The 23,122-nt window shown below is 49.0% G+C and overlaps 1 protein-coding gene across 1 annotated transcript in view; it reads left to right on the top strand.

Annotated features, from left to right (window-relative positions):
• The first annotated feature begins 2,863 nt into the window (after window positions 1–2,863).
• ADRA1D (adrenoceptor alpha 1D) overlaps window positions 2,864–23,122 on the top strand; it is a 42,761-nt gene continuing 22,502 nt past the window's right edge. The window contains exon 1 of the mRNA XM_012573694.5: window positions 2,864–4,304. Within this exon, the coding sequence (XP_012429148.2) occupies window positions 3,338–4,304 (967 nt within the window). The 5' untranslated portion in view covers window positions 2,864–3,337. The remainder of the gene's footprint in view (window positions 4,305–23,122) is intronic.

Raw genomic sequence — 23,122 nt, 5'->3', positions numbered from 1 at the left:
ATCCTTCATTTTGGTGGCTGACATGACCTCAAGTGTTGGGTGTTTGGGTTGTTTTTTTTTGTTTTTTTTTAAATTCACATTAAAAACTGTTAAGTGTTTGCTGGGTGGGTTATTTTGAGCAAAACCATCCTTATAAACACTTTCCTTTTGAAGTATTTGCTCCTATTTTCTTGTATTTTCAAGTTCTCTTGTTCTCAGCAGGGCCAAAAACCCAGCTCAAAGAAGTTGGGTGAAATAATAAGGAAGAAAAAAGTGCATGAAAGAAATGAGGAAAATCAAAAATGTGTCATTTCCTGCAATGATTATCAAGGGAAATAAAGGAATAAAGAATCTATAATATTTTTTGTCCACTCTCATACACAGTGAATTTACAGATGTCCCATGCTCTGACAGCACAAGTTAAATCATCCCACTCTCCACTTGGCCTGCCCTATAAAGCATCTATTTTTTTTTAAGAAAAATAAAGTTGAAAAATCATGGATAAACACACTCCAAGGAAATATTTCCTGTGTACAGTAGCAAGAAGCTGAGGGAGAGCCCCTGTTCACCAGCAGGGTCAGTCCCCATCACAATGTATGGAGGCAGGTCACCGGGAGGAAACCAGTGTAAACAGGATCTGCTTTTATCAGTGGGAAAAAAAACCTCAGCCCTGTTTAAATTAGCCAGAAACATGTTCCTATATATTATACTTCTATGTTATAGTCACAAGCTGCTGCATCCAAGCTTTGCTGCAGGGTTCAGTCATGGTAGGGAGCTGTCCCCAAATGCAAGACCATGACTGTCCCTTTGCTTTGGGAAGGAGCTCAGGATGGGATGCTTGCACCCCGAGGAGGATGCCTGGGCTGAGGGGTCAGGGTTGGTTTGTCATGGGAGGGATGCTGGATGCAGGACCACAAAGAAAACCTGGCAAGGCATCCTTCTGCTGGGATGCTGGGGGTGAACTGTCAGACTGGCAGGGCATCCTCCTGGTGGGATGTTGGGGCTGAGGGATGACAGGATAGCTGTTCACAGCATCCTCCTGGTGGGATGTTGGGGCTGAGGGAAGACAGGATAGCTGTTCACAGCATCCTTCTGGTGGGATGTTGGGGCTGAGGGAAGACAGGATAGCTGTTCACAGCATCCTCCTGGTGGGATGTTGGGGCTGAGGGAAGACAGGATTGCTGTTTACAGCATCCTCCTGGTGGGGTGCTGGGGCTGAGGGAAGACAGGATAGCTGTTCACAGCATCCTCCTGGTGGGATGTTGGGGCTGGCAGGGACATGCCAGTCATATGGGACATCCTCGTGGTGAGGTGCTGGGAGAGGGGCACTTCAGACTGGCAGAGCATCCTCCTGCTGGGATGCTGGGACTAAGGGAGGGCATGGCAGCCTGGCAGGGCATCCTCCTGCTGGGATGCAGTGCCGGGGGTGCCGGCACGGGTGTTTTCCAGCGGGATGCTGTTCCCGGCTGGCGCCTCCCGCGCTGTCCCCTCAGCCCCGGGACCCGCGGGCGGGACGGGCCCGGCCCCGCCGGGCAAACCCTGCGCTCTGCTGCCCCCCGGCGGGCACGGGCGGGAGCGCCGCGCCCCGGCGCTGAGTGATGCTCCCGGGGCTGCACCCCAGTTCTGAGTGATCCTCCTGGGGCTGCACCCCAGTTCTGAGTGATGCTCCTGGGGCTGCACCCCAGTTCTGAGTGATCCCCCTGGGGCTGCACCCCAGTTCTGAGTGATCCCCCTGGGGCTGCACCCCAGTTCTGAGTGATCCTCCGGGGGGCTAAACCTCAGTGCTGAGTGATCCTCCCGGGGCTGCACCCCAGTTCTGAGTGATCCTCCTGGGGCTGCACCCCAGTTCTGAGTGCTCCTCCTGGGGCTGCACCCCAGTTCTGAGTGATGCTCCTGGGGCTGCACCCCAGTTCTGAGTGATCCTCCTGGGGCTGCACCCCAGTTCTGAGTGATCCTCCTGGGGGATAAACCCCAGTTCTGAGTGATCCTCCTGGGGGCTGCACCCCAGTTCTGAGTGATCCTCCTGGGGGATAAACCCCAGTTCTGAGTGATCCTCCTGGGGCTGCACCCCAGTTCTGAGTGATGCTCCCGGGGCTGCACCCAGTACTGAGTGATCCTCCTGGGGCTGCACCGCAGTTCTGAGTGATCCTCCGGGGGGCTAAACCTCAGTGCTGAGTGATCCTTCTGGGGGCTAAACCCCAGTTCTGAATGCTCCTCCTGGGGCTGCACCCCACTGCTGAGTGATCCCTCCCGGGGCTGCACCCCAATTCTGAGTGCTCTTCCTGGGGCTATACTCCAGTTCTGAGTGATCCTTCTGGGGGCTAAACCACAGTTCTGAGTGATCCTTCTGGGGGATAAACCCCAGTTCTGAGTGATCCTTCTGGGGAATAAACCCCAGTTCTGAGTGATCCTTCTGGGGAATAAACCCCACTGCTGAGTGATCCTCCTGGTGGCTAAACCCCAGTGCTGAGTGCTACTCCTGGGACTGCACCCCAGTTCTGAGTGATCCTTCTGGAACTGCACCCTGGTACTGAATGATCCTCCTGGGGGCTGCACCCCGGTGCTGAGTGATCCCTCCCGGGGCTGCACCCCAGTTCTGAGTGATCCTCTTGGGGGGCTAAACGCCAGTTCTGACTGACCACTCCTGTGGGCTGCACCCCAGCGCTGCGAGACACTTTCTGGGGCTGCACCTTACTGCTGATTGATCCTCCAGAGGATGCACCCCAGTGCTGCGAGACTCTCCGGGGGGCTGCCTCCTCCCAGAGCGTGCCGGAACCCTCTCCATCATCATCTGGCTTGACCCCCTCCATCATCAACTCGCCTGGACCCCCTCCATCATCGCGCCTCGACCCCCTCCATCATCTCCCCTGGACCCCCTCCATCATCTCTGCTGCCGGTTTCACTCTGCCCCGGGCTCGCCTCGTCCTGCACAGCAGCGCTGCCTCCTCCTCCTCCTTCTCCTCCTCCTCCTCCTCCTCCCCGGCGGCACCTGACGCGCGGGGCTCCCGCCCGCCCCCGGCCCGTCCGGCCCCTCCCGCCGCTCCCGGTCGGAGCGCGGAGCCGCGGAGCCGCCGGGCGCTGCCGGCCGTGCCCAGCGCTGCCCCCGGGGCATGCCAGGGCGGCGGGGGGGCTCTGACCGCCCAGCTGCCCCCCCGGGGCTGAGCGCCGGGGACAGCGGGCACGGGGGGCAGCTGTCTCCCGTCTGTCTCCATCCCTCCCTCCATCCCTCCATCCCGGCCGGGGGAGCGAGGTGCGGAGCGCGTCTTGGCGGGGGCTGCCGGCCGGGGATGATGCTGGGGGAGCTGCGCCTCGGCACCGCTTTCTCCTCGCCCTCAATGGAGCCCGCACTTTTTCTACAATGACTTTCCCCGAGCTGAGCAATGGCAGCTTGAGTGGGAACCGGACGGGACAAGGCAGCCAGAGCGCTGCCAACCGCTCCTGGGGGCTGCAAGGGGAGGAGACCCCCGAGGGCAACGGCACCACGCTGACTTTCGCCTTGGATGTGCAGGCGGTGGGCGTCGGGGTCTTCCTGGCCGTCTTCATCCTCTCGGCCATCGTGGGGAACATCCTGGTCATCCTCTCGGTGGCTTGCAACCGGCACCTGCAGACGGTCACCAACTACTTCATCGTCAACCTGGCCATCGCCGACCTGCTGCTCAGCACCACCGTGCTGCCCTTCTCGGCCACCCTGGAGGTGTTGGGCTTCTGGGTGTTCGGGCGCATCTTCTGCAACATCTGGGCAGCGGTGGACGTGTTGTGCTGCTCTGCCTCCATCATGAGCCTGTGCATCATCTCCGTGGACAGGTACATCGGCGTCAAGTACTCCCTCAAGTACCCCACCATCATGACCGAGAGGAAGGCGGGGGTCATCCTCGTGGTGGTGTGGCTCTCCTCCATGGTCATCTCCATCGGGCCACTGCTGGGCTGGAAGGAGCCGCCGCCGCCGGACGAGAGCATCTGCAGCATCACGGAGGAGCCGGGCTATGCCCTGTTCTCCTCCCTCTTCTCCTTCTACCTGCCCCTCATGGTCATCCTGGTGATGTACTTCAGGATTTACGTGGTGGCCAGGCGGACCACCCGGAGCCTGGAGGCAGGGGTCAAGAAGGAGAGGAACAAGTCCATGGAGGTGGTGCTGCGCATCCACTGCCGCAGCGTGCTGGAGGAGCCTCTCTCCAGCACCCGGAGCAAGGGGCACAACTTCAGGAGCTCCCTCTCCGTGCGGCTCCTCAAGTTCTCCCGGGAGAAAAAAGCGGCCAAGACTCTCGCCATCGTCGTGGGTGTTTTCATCCTCTGCTGGTTCCCCTTCTTCTTCATCCTGCCTTTTGGTAAGTGACCCCATCCCAGCTCCGCTGCCTGGGGCTGAACCCCTGGGGACCTGCTCCTTGGGACAAACTTTTCAGGACACGGCTCATGCATAGAAAGGAGGGATAGGTGATTGATAGGTGAATAAACCAACGATGAATTAATTCAATTAATTAACACTTATTCAATATTTATTAAGCAAAGCCATATAATCAATCAAAGTAGATAGCAAGTGAATAAAATAGCAGCATAATAATTGCTTTAATTAATTCATTCTGCATTCAGCATTTTAACTAATGAAGTTTAGGCTAAGGAGGAAGCAGCTCTGTTCCAAACAGGCTGTTTCTTTGACACAGGGGTTTCCAACAACAGTTTTGCTATCTTCTCATTCTCCCAGTTTGGGAGCTGCACCTGGGTATGCCCCTGTGGGTCCAGGGCTCCCACCTTGGTTGGAGATGAGTGGGGTTTCATCCTTCCAAGGATTATGTCAGAGCCTGAAGCACAAATATTTACTTCCCACTTGCTGCTGTTGTGCAGGGACCTGGAGCAGGACCGGGTGTTATCCATAAGGGTGATGGGTGAAGACCCCTTGTGGTTTTCCAGGACTGATCCACCACCCCCAGGAGCTGTGGCCCTGCTATAGTGCCTGTGTGCTCATTTAGGGCTGTCTCTCATGTTGTGCTCTAAAGTTTTGGCAAGTTGGTTGTGAAAAGGATGCTCCCCGCTGCGTGCAGGGGAGGCTGAGCAGGCACAGAGCCCACCAGGGACCTGTGATGACCAAAGCAATGTCCCCTTCCAGCACCAGGGACCCAGGACGTGCAAGGGAAACCAGTGCTTCTCATCCTGACAGCAGGCACCCAGCTCAGGGGACCTGATTAACCTCTGGAATGCTGTAGCTAAGCCTGGAGCTGGAAGAGAGAGATTAAAATAATTCCTGAGTGTCAGCAGCAGCCTTTGCACAGAGCTCAGCAAAGCAGAGAGGTCTGTCATTCCATCTGCCAGCTGGGACCCACGTGTCCCACAGCCCACGGGGGACTTGTGTCCCACCAACCCTGCAGCCACAGGAGCACTCATCACAGCTGGGGCTGCGCTTTTTCTCAGGGTTTTGCAAATCCTCTTGCTCAGGGCTGCCTCTCAAGTCAGTGGGAGCAGCATCTGTGACTGCAGGACAGATTTGGACCTGCTGAGGTTCTGAGCTCCCTCCAGCACTGGGGCTGTTTCCCTGGGCTGCGTCCCCAGGGCTGTGGGATCCCTCCAGTGGGATAATCCCCTGGTGCCTGGAGAGCTGAGGTGTCCCTGGAGTGGTGAATCAGGGCTGTGCATGTCTGCTCTCACTGTGCTGCTGTCTGGTGCCTCTTTGCTCCAGGGTCTCCTGTGGGTGTGGGTGGTGTTAGGGGAGTTTGGCTCAGCTCTCCATGGGGGTGAAATCATTGCTGTGAGGAATTTTCACCCCGTGGGAGCATTGCAGTTGATGGTATAACTCAGGCAGAGAGCAGTAAAACTGCACTGAACTCCTCTCCCTGCAAGACCAAGGATGAATTATCCCATTTGACTGTGCCTCAGTTTCCCTTTCCGTGATCAGGTGTATTGGGGGGAATGGAGGGGAGGTGGTGTAACCTGTAAATAAACATTTTGGGATTCATGAGGCTCAGGGAAATGCCAATCCTTTAAGAGTGAGCTCCCTGAGCAGCCCCATTCTGATATTCCCTTTCTTGGCCAACCAGGGCAGGAACCAGCTCCAAACCCCATTTGCACCTTTACACCTTAAAATCATGAAATCAGGGAATGATTTGGGATGGAAGGGACTTTAAAGATTGTCTAGATCCAACCACCTGACAACCTTCCAGCTAATGAAGCTGGAAATCGGGATCCTGTTCCTCTGAGTTACTCCCGGTACTTTGAAATAGAGAAGGAACCCCAGGCAAATACTTTTCAGTAGAAAAAATTATTTTGATTTTGTTTTACCATATCTGTTCTGCTATGAGACCCTTTTGCTAGCTTCTCTGCTGATGTAAATCAGACAAGTCAAAGGAGGCACACTGATTTCCACAGCTAAAAATCCAAACTTCATTCTTTGGGTGCCTCCCACGAACCCATTTGCTTCCTCCGAGCACACAACTGGCCAAGTCCTTTATAAACATGGCTTTGATCTTTACTTCCTGCCATATTATATGTATAATATAAACACTGCAAAAGCTCATTTATTTTATGACTACAAAATATGCCTCTGATTTCCCCTCCCTCCCCTTTATTAATGGCAATTTCCTATTCAAATCTGAGAATCATTCAATGCTGTCAAGAAGGGAACAGCAACTTCTAATCTTGGATTTTACAGCTCAGGAGACAGGTCTGAAACTTGCAGAAATCAGTAAATTTTACAGTGAATCCACAAGCTGAAACATGTTGGGACCAACTCTGCTAAAAAAGAAAGTTGTAAGTGGTAAAGTAGAATGGATTTTATTTATTTCATAAGACAAAATTAGTTGTAATAACTCAGGACCAACTGAAAATTATATTGATACACACTTTAAATGAAAGTGAAACTCCCCTGAAAAACAAAGTAACTTTCAATTGAAGAGCAATGTATTGTTTCAACTTCAGAGTAAATTGGAAATTATTAAAATTCAGAGACATTTAAAATTGTGCCTTCAAATTGCATCAAAGTGAAATGAATAAGTGATCTATTTTCTTCTGAAAATACCCAAATGTTCTGACTTATTTTTTTCTCTCTTTGACATGAATTTGCAGGAAGTCATCGTTGAGTCACACTGTTCACTGGGGTCTGATTATAATTTCTAGTAAAATTAAATTTTCCAAGTGACAAAAGACTCTCAACTCCACTTTAAAGTCCTTCAGCACCCGGAAACTTCCGCACTCGCGCCGTCCTCGGTGTCTCTGAGTCTGCACACATCCTTGCCACTCTGCAGAGTAGCTCCCACATTTGTTACACAGGAGCAATATTCATCACATTGGTGCCAAAAAGCTGAAATAACCCCAAATTTCAAACAGCAAGAGCCATGTGTGTGCCAAATGCTGTCAGCCATTTCTCCATGCTCAAACAATCTACAATGATTTTTCTTTAAATCAGCTCAAACTCCCCGATACTGCCACGGTCTGTTTATCAGCTGAGTAATTTAACTCCCTCTTGGATGTGTGATCACAATCCCTGAGCACGGGATGTTATCACCAGGAGTTTAAATACAATTAACAGCTTCTGTGGCTAATGAGGTTCTTTAGCAGCCGGGTTGTTCAACCCAAGATGAACTCCTGGTTTGTGGTTTGTGTTTGGGTCCTGTCTTTGCTGAGCTGGAGAGCAGTGGAGCTCTCCTGGGCTGCTGCCTGGGTTTGCTGGGAGGTGGTTCTGGGGTTTGTGGCAAGGTTCCTGTTCCCTGAGCAAACACCTTTACCTGGAGACTTTTCAGAGGTGTAGGGCCAGGAGTTTAAGGCTGGTTTGTAGCACAGAGTTCATCTCCCTTTGGTTGTCTCAGGCCATGGGGGTGCTCCAAGGGCTGGGGCTCTGCTCTGCAGCCAGGCTGGGAGAGCTGGGGGTGCTCACTGGGGGGAGGAGAAGGCTCCAGGGAGAGCTCAGTGCCTAAAGGAGGCTGATAAAGGGAGGCAGAACAACTTCTTATATGGACAGAAAGTAATAGGACAAGGGGCAGTGGTTTTAAACTGACAGAGGGCAGGGTTAGAAGGGGTATGGGGAAGAAATTCCTCCCTGTGAGGGTGGGCAGGCCCTGGCACAGGGTGCCCAGAGAAGCTGTGGCTGCCCCTGCATTTCTGGAAGTGTCCAAGGCCAGGATGGAGCAACCTGGGATAGTGGGATTTGTCCCTGCCCACGGCAGGGGTGGTGTTGCTGGTCCCTTCCAACCCAAACCATTTTGTGACTACAAAAACATGCAGGCACAGCTAATGAGCTGATGGTGTCTGCACTGCAGGTATTTCCAGAAAAAGTGGGATATAGCCTAGTCTGGATTTTTTACTCGATGATCTCTGAGGGCTTTTTCAACTTGAACAATTCTGTGGCTCTATAGAGGTTTCACTGGCTCTTCTGCTAATGGAAAATCCTGTTAAAAGTTAAGTTCTGGATTTGTTCTTGCAGTAGGACACCTATGCCAGGTGATCAGGGAACCAGAACCCCCTATAGGTAGATAGTACCCTGCTTTCTCAAACCTGCTCCAGGAGGACATCAGTAAGAGTGGGAGGAGGGATGGAGGCCTGATTCCCACCACTCTGCAGCTGGGGAGCACCTGAAGCTCAATGTGAGTTCCCAGACAGGACCATCCCAGGAGTGGAGGTCAAGACCTTCTCCATCAGCACCTCAGAAGGATCTAGGAGGAACCAGCCATCCCTTGGGGTCAAGGATGGACTAGCTGGTACCCAGGATGGTGATTTATGTACCTCCGTGTCTGTGTTTTTAAGCATGGTCTCATCTGGATTCCCATAGTGGGCTCCCATGTTTGTTATCCTTTAGATTTGGTCAGAAATCAAGACTGGTGTGAGAAAGAAAGACACGTAGTGAGAAATGAGGAAACACCATAGTTAGTGCCACACAAGGGTGAAGGCCCCAACCCGAGGCTCCCTTCACCCTGTCCATCCACAAGCAGCAGGTTACCCAGACCAGGAATGCCTGAAGCGACCCCTGAGAATGGATAAAACCCTTCAGACTGGCGGTCCAATCTTTCCCTTGGGTTAGTGACCCGCTGTGTTTGCAGTGGAAGCTGCTGCTCATTTCCAGGTACGTTTCAGAAGAACAGTGAACTGGCTTTTCCACCTGCACCCTGAAGGAAAGGCAGCTGCTACACCAGCCAGGCTCTGAAAGGTCTCCTTCAAGTCAAAATATAAATATATTTTTAGCTGCTGTTTGACATAGAGCAGGAGACCTTTCACAAAGCATTTTGCAGAGCTACTTGTAAAATAAATGATGGGGAAAAGACTATGAAAGCACATTTCATGTGATGTGAGACCATGTTCTGGTAGAAATTGAGAATCTAATTCTACTCTGATAAAAGAGCATTTAGCATGGTTTACTAATAGGAAAAGGGCTTATGTTATCAATCTGTGATGAACTCTTTTGTGATACAATCACAGAATGGTTTGGGTCAGGAGGGACCTGAAAGTTCATCTCATTCCACCCCCTGCCATGGGTAGGGACACCTTCCACCAAAGCAGGTGGCTCCAAGCCCCATCCCCTATTCTGACCTGGTCACACTGCTCTGGATGGAGCCCATCATCAACCCCAGCTGCATTTCAAAAAGTGCTAAAAGTGCTCTAATATCCCAAGTTCCTGTAAAAATGGACAGATGGGTGAAGGACTGAAAACTCCTACTCTGCCTCACAGAAGGAAAGTTCAGAGTGAGCTCAGCACCTGGTTAGATATCAGAAAATACTGAAAATCTACCACAAGACACAATCCCAGGAAAAACCCAAACTTCTTTAGTGTTGTTGTGCACAGGATCTGATAAAAAAAGGTGATTTGAAAGAAGGATAAAAGATAAAAGGACATTTAATTACTTTGATTGTCGGGGCAGTTCCTTGTATCTCCTGAAATTTACTGAGTTGTGGTTGAAGTGGCAGAAGCGATGTAGAGAAAGGAATGCAAATTGCTCTGGAATAATTATCAAGATTGATAATTATTCCAAGAGCATCAGATCAAACTGGAACAAGAGCAATTGGGATGAGCCATGCCATCTGCCACATGTCCCCCTGGTTCACAGGAACCATACCTTGATGAAAAACACCAGCAAAGACACTGGTGGAGTCAAAATCTGCTAGTACCAAGCTCTGGTTGCATTTATTGAGCATCATCCAGTCAAGAGGCACCACAGGATGTTCCCATCAAAGGGAACATCCAAATTACCATGCCAAATTACCATAAATTTGTTAAATTATAGGGGATGGATGGATGGATGGATGGATGGATGGATGGATGGATGGATGGATGGATGGATGGATGGATCTTCCAGCCCATCTCCCTTTCTCAAGAAGAGAACACTTGGCCCCAAACCATTCCTGAACCATTTCAGGACTATTCTTAAAGCATTAAATGAGGGGAAATCCGTTGTTTTCCCTGACAAATTTTGCTTTTGCTTCAGCAGCCCTCAAATGTGATTTCTGCTTCTCTTTTTCCCACGCAATAGCATCAGGGCTGTGTAGCAGCCTGCCAGAGTGTCATTCCTGGGGCATGACAGGAGGGATGTGTGCAGTGGGAAAGGCACAGGGACACGTGGGGATGTGCAGCGCTCTGGAATAGCACTGGGGGAACAGTGGATTCACCTGGGGAATACAATACAATACAGGGATTGTGTCTGTCTAGAGAAACTCTGTGAAACAACAACCTGGGAGCTGGGTTTCCCTCCAGGAAAAACACATTTCCATCCTGCAGGAAGGGTACAGGAGATAATTCCAAGTAGGCACATGGATAAGGAGCCTATGAATAAATTATGCAGCCAAAGCATTAGACAGTGTTGATTCTCTCCACGTGCCCAAGTGCAGAAAACACCAGGGTGCAGAAAAACAGGGAAACACTCCATGTTTGTTTGGAAATAATCAGCCAAAAGCAATTATTTGGACCCCAAGTGTTTCCTACCTGTGTGGGAAGCCAGGGGTGGACAGAGGGGCTCAGTGCAGTTTCTGCTGTTATAAAAGATGCCTTATTCTGGACCTCTGTTAATGATTTGGACACCCAAATTTGAACATCTGCTCTGCTTGTGCCTGACCAAAGCAAGGCAGCGATTGGAAGCAGGACCCAGATATTCCATGACTTGTGCAAGGGATTATTCTGCTTCCAGTCCACCCACTACACCACCAAATAAAACTATTTAAAGCCAAATGTCCATTTTTATATGGCAGAGTCCTGACGCATCTCGAGGCAGTTGCTATAAGGAGTGTACCACAAACAGGGGAAAAAATAGACCCTGAAAAAATTGAAACTACTGGGATTCAGTGAGCAAAATGTTACAAAATCTCTCAACAGGAGTTTTGGAGCCAGTACCAGAATACACCACATAGCAGTAAATTCATCTATATTAAGCTGGGTTTGATGGCTTCATTATATTTGACAAAACAAGTGTATTTCTTTGGGAAAACAACATGAATTATCTTCTGATGGATCAATAGGAGTTTTACCTGCTGTGATTACTGTGCTGTATTCTAGGTAGGGCTGATAGCTCCTTTTAATATTATGGGACCCTTCTGGGATAAAGTCCCAGTTTCTGGTACCAAAAATTATCTATCAGGTGACATTTTCCATTCTCTGTCTCTGTAACAAACTGAGTTTGTTCTGCCAAATGCGAGACAACTTGAGATGAACAAACCTGTGAAAGATGACAGGCAAAACACAGATTTTGGTTCTTGGGGTCTCTATCCTTGCAGGTACAAAGAAGGAGATTCATTTCCATCATTTCTTACGGGATAACTTGCTGAATTGATTCTATGACTGTAGTGAATCAGCTTTTTTCACTGATAAGGATTTTTTCACTGATCTTTAGGAAGAATTCCTTCATGGAAAGGGTTGTCAAACACCAGCAAAGGCTGCTTGGGCAGTGGTGGAATCCCCACCCCTGGAGGGATTTAAAAGCCATGCGGATGGGCACTTGGAATGGTTGGATTTTGTGATCTTTGAGGGCTTTTCCAACCTTAATGGCTCTGTGATTCCCTGATTCTACTTCTGCCTGCCCTGTGTTCTCTGGTTTGGTGCTCTGTGAACTGTCACGTGGAAACAGAAGGCTGCACTTCTCCCTGCACCATAATTTATGGGTGAGAACAGCCCAGGGATGGATTAACTGGAGTGGCTGGAACAGGAGATGGTTTTGAGCTGCTCCTAATGAATAGCCTTTCTCCAAGAGGGCTCATAGCTGATGCCTTTGGAGCCAAGCCCAAGAACCACCAGATCTGGTGGCAGAAAACCAACTGCCAGCTTGATCAAGAGAGGGCATTTCCTCCTCCTGGGCCATTTCCAACCCAAGGCAATTCACAGCTCAGTCATTAAGGCCCCTGAAATGCATCTTTAATTTTACCCCCTCCAGTAGCTGGGGAAAAAAAGGGAAAAAAAAAAAAAAGAAAAGAAAAGAAAAAAAAATAAAAGAAAATAAAATAAAAGGGAAAAAATGGGAAAAAAATTACAAGGGATTCCTGCTGGGAGAAATCCCTGCATTGGACAAATCCAAGCAGCCTTTCCTGTTGTTCACAGTGAGCACATTGATGGCATTCATTTAAGGAAGATCAGCAGGACTGGCCCCAGGCAGCTCTTTCAAACACAAATCTGCCCAAAAATTGTGCCTGGAGCTGTAGGAACCTGGGATTGTTGCTGCCACTTGGTTTCAGGACCTGGAATCAAACTTGCTCCTCTTGTGTGCAGGTGTTTGTTTATTTGTTGTGGTTTATGGGATTTCCCCCAGTGAGTCAGAGGCTAGAGCAAATCACAGGGGCTTCCCTGTCTGACCTCCTGAATTAAAGAACTCCTGGTTATATTCCCCTGCAAGGCTCTTGCAATGCAGGACTGAAAGTGCTGAGAAACCCAAGAACAAAGCTGCAAACCTTCCAAAAAAAGTCCACAATGGGGGGGAAAAAATAGCCATAATGCAGCCCTGCAAGAGCTCTCCAATTAATAATTTGCATCAATTATTCAAACACTGAGCAGGAAACAGCCCCCACTGCACAAGAATTTGGCCCCAGACTTTGCTGGAAGGGCTGTGCCAGAGCTCAGTCCAGGAGACAGAGGCAAGACCTTGGTGAAAGCATTTAAGTGAGAAAAGATAAAAGAAAAACTTGTTTGGAATTAGGGGAAATCATATCCTAAGCCTAAAACTGGTGGTTTGTAGCATAGAGACAGTGAGAAATGGGGGTGTCTTTGTGGCAATGAGGCAAGAGGGGGTTAGGGCAGCAGAACCAGGAAAGGGACAGGAATCCAGAAAAGAGCCAGGCATTGCTGAGGGGAGGATGTCATCAGCACAATGGGCTTGTGTCACAACTCATCCCTGGCTGTTTTCCAGCTCAAGTTTCCCCAGAGCAGCTCCATAAATCACTGAGAAACAGCTCACAAGTAAGGACAGGGATCATGGAGGGCACTGACCCTCAAATCCAGGGACTCAGTTTTGAGCCCCTAGGTCAGCAGAAGAAGCTGGAAATGGTGTTATTTCCTGCCCTCTCACCTGAGTGCCCAGCAGGAGACCTGACATCTGTATTCCTTCCCCAGCTGTGTCCTCAGGCAGTTTGGAAGGGCAAGGGGCACACAGAAAACACAGCAGTGGTGGCACCACCAGCTGCCCCTTGGTCTGGTTTGAGAGCAGAGGACTTGGGTTCAGAGCTTTCCAAACTGCACCAAAAAAGTTTTTCAGCTGTGGGGTCTTTTTGTTCTCAGGGTTCCTTCCGTAGGAATTATCTGGAAAGTTGTGAGGATGCAGTGTGAAGTCCAGCTGGCAGCCAGCCACGGGCTTGTGGGGATTTGGGGAAACAAAGCAGAGTGACTTTACATCACAGGTTTTGTTTTCTGTGTATTCTTCACTCGGAGATTATCAAACAATCACAGGTTGGTTTGGGTTGGATCCCAAATACCATCCGATTCCAGCCCCTGCCATGGGCAGGGACGCTTTCCACTATCCCAGGTTGCTCCAATCTGTCCTTGGGCACTTCCAGGGATCCAGGGGCAGCCACAGCTTCTCTGGGCACCCTGTGCCAGGGCCTCACCACCTTCTCAGTAACGAGAAAGAGAAAGAAAGAGCAAAGTGGAGGATTTTCCAAATATTGCATGTCTCCCTCTCTTCTGCCTTGTAAAAGCCGGATTACTTGGGATTAAATCATGCTGTGCTTCACTTCCAGTGACACCCCAGAGTGGCAGCACTCCTGGGCTCTTTGCAGACTGATGTATCTGAGATCCTTCATGATGCACAAGCCCATTAGTTACGTGCTTCAGCCTCTTCTGTGCCAGGGGCTGTTCAAACAGTGTTATTTCTAGACCGGAGCAGCTCACACTAGGGGATCCAGATGGATGTGGGAGGCAGCACAGCACCCTGTAGTATTTGTGTGCAGGCAGATTGCAGTTTTGCCAGCATTTAGGGAAAGGAGTGGTGCAGATACTGGCAGAGAGCTTCTGCCCTCCTGGGAAAGCCACCCAGGAGAAGGGAACAATTCCCATTGCATCTGATCACCTCCTTGCCACCACCCTCCCTTCCTGAGTCCCCTTCCCTGAGCACCTCCTTAATCAGTGCTTCCCTTCTCATCCATGGCTCTGCTAGACAAGGAATGTGATAATTTCTGGTGTGCAGGTAGACAGAGGGATTGGGACCAGACCCACGGGTGAAGATTTCTGTGGAGAGTTTCTATGAGCAGGTGGATGTCTCATCTCCCATTATTGTCCATCCCTACCAAGCTTTGATTGCTCACCAGGCTTGGATTGCAATTTCCTTCCCTAAAATATGCCCAGTGCCATCCCTAAGGTAGATGAGGAAACCAGGTGAGGTTTTGGTTGCAGAGCAGGATGGAGGGAAGCTCCATGCTCTTCTAGAAGGACAGTCAGGGTCCAGGAGGGACATCCCAGGGCATTTATCTCCAGTGGTACAAGACACGTGGGCAACCTCAGTGTCTACTTTCAGATGACCGGATCGCACCCTGGATTGCTTTCCCAAAAATAATTAAAAAGAAAACCAGACACCCTCATGGGAAATACATCCAGTAACCTCCCCACACTAACATTCCATTCTCTGTCCCAAAAACTGGAGTTTAGGATCAACCCTGCAGCTCAGCACCTTGGCACGTCAACGCCTTTCCCTCAGATGCGCCTTTCCACAGGCGGATTCTGAAGCTCTGCCCTGAAAAATAAAATAAAGGGGTCACTGCTGCCTGCTCAGATGGCCTGAGAGGACACAGCCTGGCTTCCTTCACACTGCTGCCAAGCACTGAAGGGCACACCTTTGCTTCAGTGCAGGAATTGTAGGAAATATGTATAAAAGTCTCTGAAGGAAGGGCTTAATTTTTGCTGATGGGCAGAAATAGAGAAGAAAAGTAATTTGTGTGATTTTACTGGCCTGACTTGACCGTTTCTTCTGTAGTCTCCATCACCCGGCCTGTGCTCCAGGAAAGCAGGATCCCATTGACTTTCTCAGCAGATGGAAACCCTGGATTTGTCTGCCAGTTTGGCCTCTCCATTGAGGGCAGGTAGTGACAGTAAGGTCTTGGACAGGGCGGTGGTGCACACGAAGTTGAATCTATCACAGCTTTAGGTCTTTGCCCACCTGCTACTGCTGAGAAGTGAGAACCAGAAACACACAAGGCCAGGCTGGATGGTGCCCAGAGAAACCTGGGATGTGTCCCTGTCCATGGCAGGGGGCTGGAACTCAAGGATATTAAAGTCCCTCCAACCCAAAGCACTCTGCAATTCCATGATTTTCTAATCCACAATGCTCAGACTCTTCCTGGCATTCATCAATGACCCCAGTGGGCAGCATGGCTGCTGCTCTCCTGCGGGAAGGATCCATGAACTTCCCCCAGAGGTCAGGGGAATGAGGACGTGGGCGGTTTCGTTCTCCTGCTGCAAGGACAGGGCAAGGGAAAGTGTTTACATTCAAAACAAAACTTTCCCAGTGTCTGTGGCTGCTCGGGGGAAGGGGGCTGAGTGGAGAGTGTTTACATTAAATGGGCCATCAGCCTGTCAGGATGAATTCCACACATTCAGCTGGAAAAGGTCTGTTCCTTCCCTGTGTACTCTCGCTGCACACCCCTCCGAGAAACCACAGGTGATTAAATTTAGAGCCTAATGTATGGAACAAAAATAATTTGCTCCAAAACTGAGCGTTTGCTGCTCAAAGCAGAGCTGGGTGACTCACAGCAGAATTCAGATCAGTCATTGGAGAGCAGTGCTGCAGAAATATGATCACATCTGCCATCCCACCCAGTGCATTGGCAAACCCTCAGGTGTCTTCTTCCTTTGTAGCTCTTCATCTTCTTCTCCCTTTTCGTGATTCTCCTCCTGTCTGTACCCCTCTGTGGCTCTGGTGACAAATACCATGGGCGGTTGTCGCATTTGGAGAAAGGATTTTCATTCTCTTCAGTTCCCCATGGATCAGCCGTGCTCCCATTCAAAACCACATGGGCTTCATGTGTGTCCCAGTCCCTGAACCTCTGCTGCTGTGCCTTGGGAGAGGCAATTCTGGATCTCACTGCATCTAGTTCTTGGAAATTATATTCTTTACAGTGGGAACATATCCGTGTCTCCTTGCAAATTGGTTCGTTCTGTGTCCATGTCACCTTCTTTAAGTAATTGGATTCTTTCCTTGGATTTCACCCTTCTGGCAAACAACTTCTTAGAGGTCTTCTCCTCCTGTTGCCTCTTTTTGTTGAATCCATCCCACCTGATGAATTGCTCCTGCCTTTACCATCCATATTCCCCCACTGATCCATCTGGATTTACTCCCCTTTAGGTCACTGATGGTTTGGGTGCTTTGGGAGACCAGCCTTCTACTTTACACTCAAAATCTTGAAGATACAGCAGAAAAATGGGTGTCTGGGCAAGCAGTTCTGTGTGGTAATAACCCTGATGTCTCTATTAGCAGTGGTCCTGGCAGATCACACTTCCCACCTGGAGAAGAGATGGGGAAGAGAACCACACACCTGGATTGTGTTGGTGGGTGTCCCCTGTGGCTGCCTCTGTCCAGGCTTTGCAGTTTGGTGCTCTGCCTGTGAAGCTGGAACTGGGTTTGGACAATTCTGGGTCATGCCACAGAGATCTCCAAGGGAAAATGTCCGAAAAATAAATGGATATAAATAAATAAATAAAAAATAAATGCTCCCTGCCATGTTCAAGCTCATGCTCGGGGTTGTACCACAGAGTTAATTTCATAAGCCCATTTTTTCACTGCTGTTTTGCTCCATAAGGGATTTTCCATAGGATCCTTCTTGCAAGCTCAGCTGGAAACATCTCCCCAGGTCACTGGAGGAGTCACACCTTGAAGCCCTGAGGTCCCCATCTGGCAGTGCTGAAATGGGGATGCAGAAATGCTGCTTGCCTGCCAGATGTGAGTCATCCTCACTCTCCAACACTGCCTGATGGTCACCATGGGGACAAGCCAACCACCTCAGCAAAATGGTCTGGGAAAGTCCATTTTTCTGTCTCCCTTTTTATTTCTTGACACTTTAAACCCCTTCCTCTCACTCTTCTCCAGCCCAGGAGTGACTGCATTTCAGGTTCACAGGGGACTAAGGAAACTTTATTTTATTCCAAACTGCATCATCAAGGAGGCAGCACTACCACACACGTTTGGAAAAGGTGTCAGAGACCATGAGAAATCACTTTACTTGTGAAGATACAGAGGGACTGAGCCAGTTGTAGGTGAGGAAACCTTCTTTAGGGTCTGGCAGGCACCCAGGCAATGCTGTGAGCACTTTTAAGGACTCTGCAAAGCAAAACACTGAATTTATGTGTCTGCATTGGGGTCACCACTGTTGTCACCCTGGTACCTGTAGAGATTCTTGTAGCCAGAGATTATTTTCTTCCTTTTCAAGGAAGAAATCCTTAAATCCTTCCTCCTTGAGTTGTTTTTCTCCACCCCGCTCTGAATGTCTTTTTTGTCCCAATTCTGCTGGTGCTATGCTGGTCACTCAGAAAAGTTTCAGCGTTAACAGGTTTTCCCTTGTTTTCATCCTCTCCTTGGTTATCCCTATTGTTTGTTGCTCCATTTGATTCCCTGCAGGAAACAGAAACACTATGGCAGGTTTTGACAGGTAAACTGGAGTTTGGGCCCTGCAGGTTTCAGCAGAAACCACCAAGTTTGATGTCAGTCCTAAGCCATCCATTCCCCCAAATACTGGCATGGAGTAAAACCAATCCCACTAAACAGATGCTTCCATTAAATTTGGGAATGTCCACAAAACCACTCAGAAAAGGCCTACAAATGAAAAGCAAATTGAGCTGTTTATTGCCATTAACAAGCAGGAATAAAAACCAAACCAAAACAAAACAAAACAAAAAAAACCCACCAACAAAACCACCCAAACAAACAGCAAAACAACAAAGAATGCAAAAATGTGATCATTTGGGAACAATTTGTTATTTGCTATTCCTACTAATAAAATCTATTTAGACTGCAGTTGTGCACAGGAAGGTGAGTGTGGAGCTGGAATTCATATGGTAAAATGATGATTCCTCGCTCCAAAGACTTCACTGCTTTGTTTTTGTGAGTTTAACTGTGCAAACTTTGACCTCTGGGTACCATTAGGTTGTGGGGCTACCACGAGTGCTCCACAGCAGATGCACAGAAGAATATCAAGCATTGAAATGTCAGTGTTTTCAATGAAAATTTGGAAAATGAGGATGTGGAAGCACCCAGGGGAGATCCAGAAGGCTCATAATGGTCCTTTATCAACAGATTTAGAATCTAGTGAGGGGACAGTTGGGCCAAAAGAAAATTAAACTCTCTTTTTCTAAATTACCCATAATGTCTTATTTCCTCTTGAGTTTTGATTAGGTTGGTTTGGTTTGTAAACTTAAATGTAAAAAAATTTTAATATCAAGTACTTTGATATGTGTGTTCCTCCCAACCTCAAAAAGAAAAGTTTTGCTTAGAAAAGTTTTGATATTGAAACTTCGCCTTTGTTTTCCAAATTCTTTCTTTCTCTCTCATCTGCTTTGGCAAAAATAATTCGATGATTTTTCTGCACATGAAAATTTGTTTTTGCCTCCTCCAATATGTGAAGGAGAGAGGCCACCAATAAATTTATGGCACTGAGTCAGGATCAGGCACAGGGACAAATCCCTCCCAGTGTGACCTCCAAATCCCTCTCTGGTGCTCTGGGCATGGATGGTATCACCCAAACCTCCTCAAGCTGGCCAGAGCTGGGACAGCAGCACCCCAGGAGAACAGGAACAAGGGCAGGTTCATGACCCGGGAGATTCCCAGGCTGCAGGGCCAGCCCGTAACTTGGGTTGTTTCCTCTCTCTCAGTGGGAACATCCAGGGATTTCTCAGTGCCAGGACATCAAAGAGGAGATTATAACCAGCTGTCTCACAGGCCTAATTGATAGCAGGCCTCTTTCTTCCACCAGGAGGTCCAAAAGAACAACAAAGGACCATGGATGTTCCAGGAGGATGTGTGAGGAGGGCACAGACCACCTTCCCCACAAGGTCTCCTCCAGGGAGCAATCTCCCAGCTGGTCCAACCCTTCTTCCTTCCCTGAGGGCAGAGTCCTTCAGTGGACTCTGGGTTGATTTGTCACCCAGGGGAATATTTTTTGTCACCCAACTCCTTCATCTGGTTTATGTAGCTCGGTGCCAGGGCAGGGCAGGGTGTCAGTACAGGCTGGGGGATGGAGGGAGAGCATCCCTTGGGGTACTGCTGGAGGAACCAGTGTCCACAGCCTGGGAAGGGAGGGCACAGGGTGCCCATGAGCTCACTGTAACAGCCATGGAGATGCTCCAGGGCTGGAGCCAGGCTGGAAGAGCTGGGGGTGCTCACATGGAGAAGGGAAAGCTGCAGAAAGGCCTCAGAGCCTCTTCCAGTGCCTAAAGGGGGCTTTTAAGAAATATGGAGAAAGGCTCTTTACCAGGGCCTGTAATGACAGGACAAGGGGCAACAGTTTTAAACTAAAAAAGAGTAGGCTAAAATTGGATTTAAAGGCAAAATTTTTTACAGTGAGGGAAGTGAGGCCCTGGCACAGAGGCCCAGAGAAGCTGTGGTTTCCCCAGCCCTGGAAGCATCCATTTTCCCAGGCATTATTTGACCATCTCCAATAACTGAAAGAACTTTCTTCCAACAGAAGGTGAAATTGTCTGAGTGGAAATATTTTGTCCTCTGTTCTCATTAGAGACCAAAAAAATAAGAGACTCAATTTGCCATTGCTTGCAGCATTCCTGTTCTTCCAAATCGGTGGCCAGCTTGGTGCCCCATGCAGCCTGGCTGGGGAGGGAAGTGTTGGCTTTTCCAGCAGCCAGGAGTGCAGGGCTGAAATGTCTGGTGGCATCCACGCTGCTGCAAAGCACAAACCTGGCTCTATTTGCATTTTCAAACCCTGAAAATGGCTAATCCAGCTCCAAAATTGGTGGTTTAGCTGCCTGCAGGTGATTGATTGCATCTCTTGCATTAAATTGCTGGGAAGTGATGTGTTATATATGTAAAGAAGAAAAAAAAAAAGAAAATACCATTAAGCAGATGTTAAAGTGGAAATTAAGCAGAGGTTAAAGTGGGAATGGAGAGCAGATCCATCTGTGCAACCTCTCCCTTTCTCCTTCATTGATGAGTTATTCCAGAAGGTCCAGTGCAATAAATGCAAACCAATCACTTTTGATCTTCTTGATGTAATATTTGGGGCATGGACTCATCCTCCTGTACATCTGCAAAGCACTTGCCACTCTCCTGAGTGCAATGGCCCAAAGTGAGCAGAACATTTATGCAGAATTTACGAGATTCCCACGTAGCTGGTCTGGATGCTGGCCAGCGGAGGAGGATTCCGATGGGAAGTGCCAGTTGGAAAACCAAGCGGAAACATCCCAGGTTGATCAGCCTCCACTTCAATCACTCCTCGTAGCTCCAGGGCAGCCCTTCCATGCCAAGTTTCCATGGCTTTCTTACCATGCAGCCATCAGAGTGAAACCTTGGCAGCTCCGGGCTAACCCGGGATTGACTCCTGGATCCAACGCCAGTAACCTGGAAGCCCTGAGCATCCTGGCTCCAGAAAGGATTTTCTCCTGCTTCAAGGCTTCCTGCTGCAAGTATGTTAATTTGGAGGACTTTAGGACACTCCAGATAGCCAGATTCACAAATTCCAAGGACTGCAGGATTTCCATTGCCTGAACTCCTGTGTGGCTCAGTCCAGGGAAAGCCCAGGGGATGTGCTTTGCCAAGGACTTTGCATTTCTGCACTCTGTGGCTGTGGAAGCTTGGGAAAGAGGAGACAGCAGGCTGTCCCACAGTGCAGATCCATCTAGTGGTGGTTTTCTCCATGGATTTACAAGTGTTTCCATGTCAGCTGGTAGCTGTCAGGTTCCCAGGAATCCCTTTTAGATAACAGTGTGCACTGCAGGTTCTATGAATTTTTTTTTTTTTTTTTTTTTTTTTTTAATTCATAGTTCCTCAGAAATTTTCATTGATTTTTTTTTTATTGTCGCTGGGTTGTTTTTTGAGGGTTTTTTTTGAAAGGAGACAAATATCAAACACTGACATTCCCCCCAAACTACGCATCTGGATGTCCAGGTTGCTCTGTTCCTGAGCATGGGTTGACACATTCTGCAAAAGAACCAAGTCTTAACAATTCCATCTTGTCACATTAAAATCACAGGGATTTGGGCCGCTGGCTTTGTGGAATTGTAGATGACTAGGGATGGGAACTGTCTTAAAAGATGATCTTGTCTCTCCCTTGACCACAGGTCAGAGGAAATAGATCTATAAAATGAGCATATGGTGGAGTATTTCTGTTACATGGGGATTTCTGGCTGTCCTGATGTTAGAAAGCTGATTGCAGTGTGCAAATCTGCTTTTGCTGCTTTGTGTAATCCAGCAAGAATCTGCATCATTATAAGTCAGTTCTGAATGGGTTCTCACCATGGGAAAAGCTTTTCCATCCTACAGCAGTGCAAGTATAGAGTGTGTAACATAAATTCAGCCAAAATCCAATTCCTGATTAATACTTCAGCCTTTGCTGCCTCCTCTTTCCTGACAGCCCCATTGCCCCAGTCTCATAAATTACTTTTTTTATCCCAGATTCCCATATACACAACACACACCTTTCATCCTTCCAGCATCCTCACCCTTCCAACTCTCTGAGCACGCAGCTGGCATCCCTGGAGCTTATCCCTGTTTTAAATGGACGTGCTGTTATCAAGGAAGGACTCTGAGCTGACATTCCCATTTCTTCACCAGGTCAGGACTGACATGTCAGCCTTTCATCTGTCCATGTTCTCCCCTGTGCATGGATAAGGCCACATCTGTTCAACAGCTTGCAGCTTTGCTCTCCAGAAGAGATTTTATTTGGATCCAGGATGACTTCAGGCTCAATTTCATGCCTGACAAGGGGCTCCTCCTTTTCTCCTCGGACATGGGCTTAATGGAATTAGGCAGGGTACTGATATTTTGTAGCCACTTTTAAGAGGTATTAGAGATGTTATCAGACACAAGAGCAAGTGCAGCTCAGCTAATCTGAGCCTTTGAGCTGGGAGGACAGTAGAAAAAAAGAAATCCACCTGGAAACACTCATCCCTAGAAATTCATCACTGGGCAGCCACATGGCTGTGTGCAGTTTGGAACAAAATAAGCCCCACATTCATGGAAAATTCATCTGTGGAGTGAAGGGATTTGGGCCTTCCACGTGTAACAGGAGGATCCAAAAACACTCGGGTGCAAGGGAAAGCATCACCTCCAGATATATAAGGTTAAAGGCAGAGGTGCCAAGCCTCAAATGCTCTCTGATTTGGGGCCCATATCCAGGATAAGGAGCCCAGACATCTTTTTCTTCTCCCCAACACACACAGAGGCACATCCAGGTTTTAAGAGCTTGGTTCCATGGGAAAAGCAATGGGGTTTTTATACAGCAGAAGAGATGTACGCCTGCAAGCAGTAATTCCTGCCCTGGTCCTCGCTGCCTTGGGTCCTGCACTCTGGAATTCAGACCACAGCATCCCCCTGATGCTGTGTGGCCTGATAAATAATTGGGAGTGGCATCCATTGGCATGTGCAAGTGGAAGAGCTGGGTCAGGGCATTTGTGTGCTCTCCTCTGGAGGCAGATGGCAGAAGGTGGCTCTGTGTGCCATCAGGCTTAGCCCAACATCCAGGTGCACTGATAAAAGAAATAAACTGCATTTATTAAGAGCATCCCCAGCATGGTGGCTTGGAGAGAGCAGGGACACATGGCCAGGCC

The sequence above is a fragment of the Taeniopygia guttata genome, chromosome 4, assembly GCF_048771995.1.
Source record: "Taeniopygia guttata chromosome 4, bTaeGut7.mat, whole genome shotgun sequence".
Lineage (NCBI taxonomy): Eukaryota > Metazoa > Chordata > Aves > Passeriformes > Estrildidae > Taeniopygia > Taeniopygia guttata.
The sequence above is the reverse complement of the archived record's forward strand: the minus strand, read 5'-3'. Positions and strand labels throughout refer to the sequence as shown.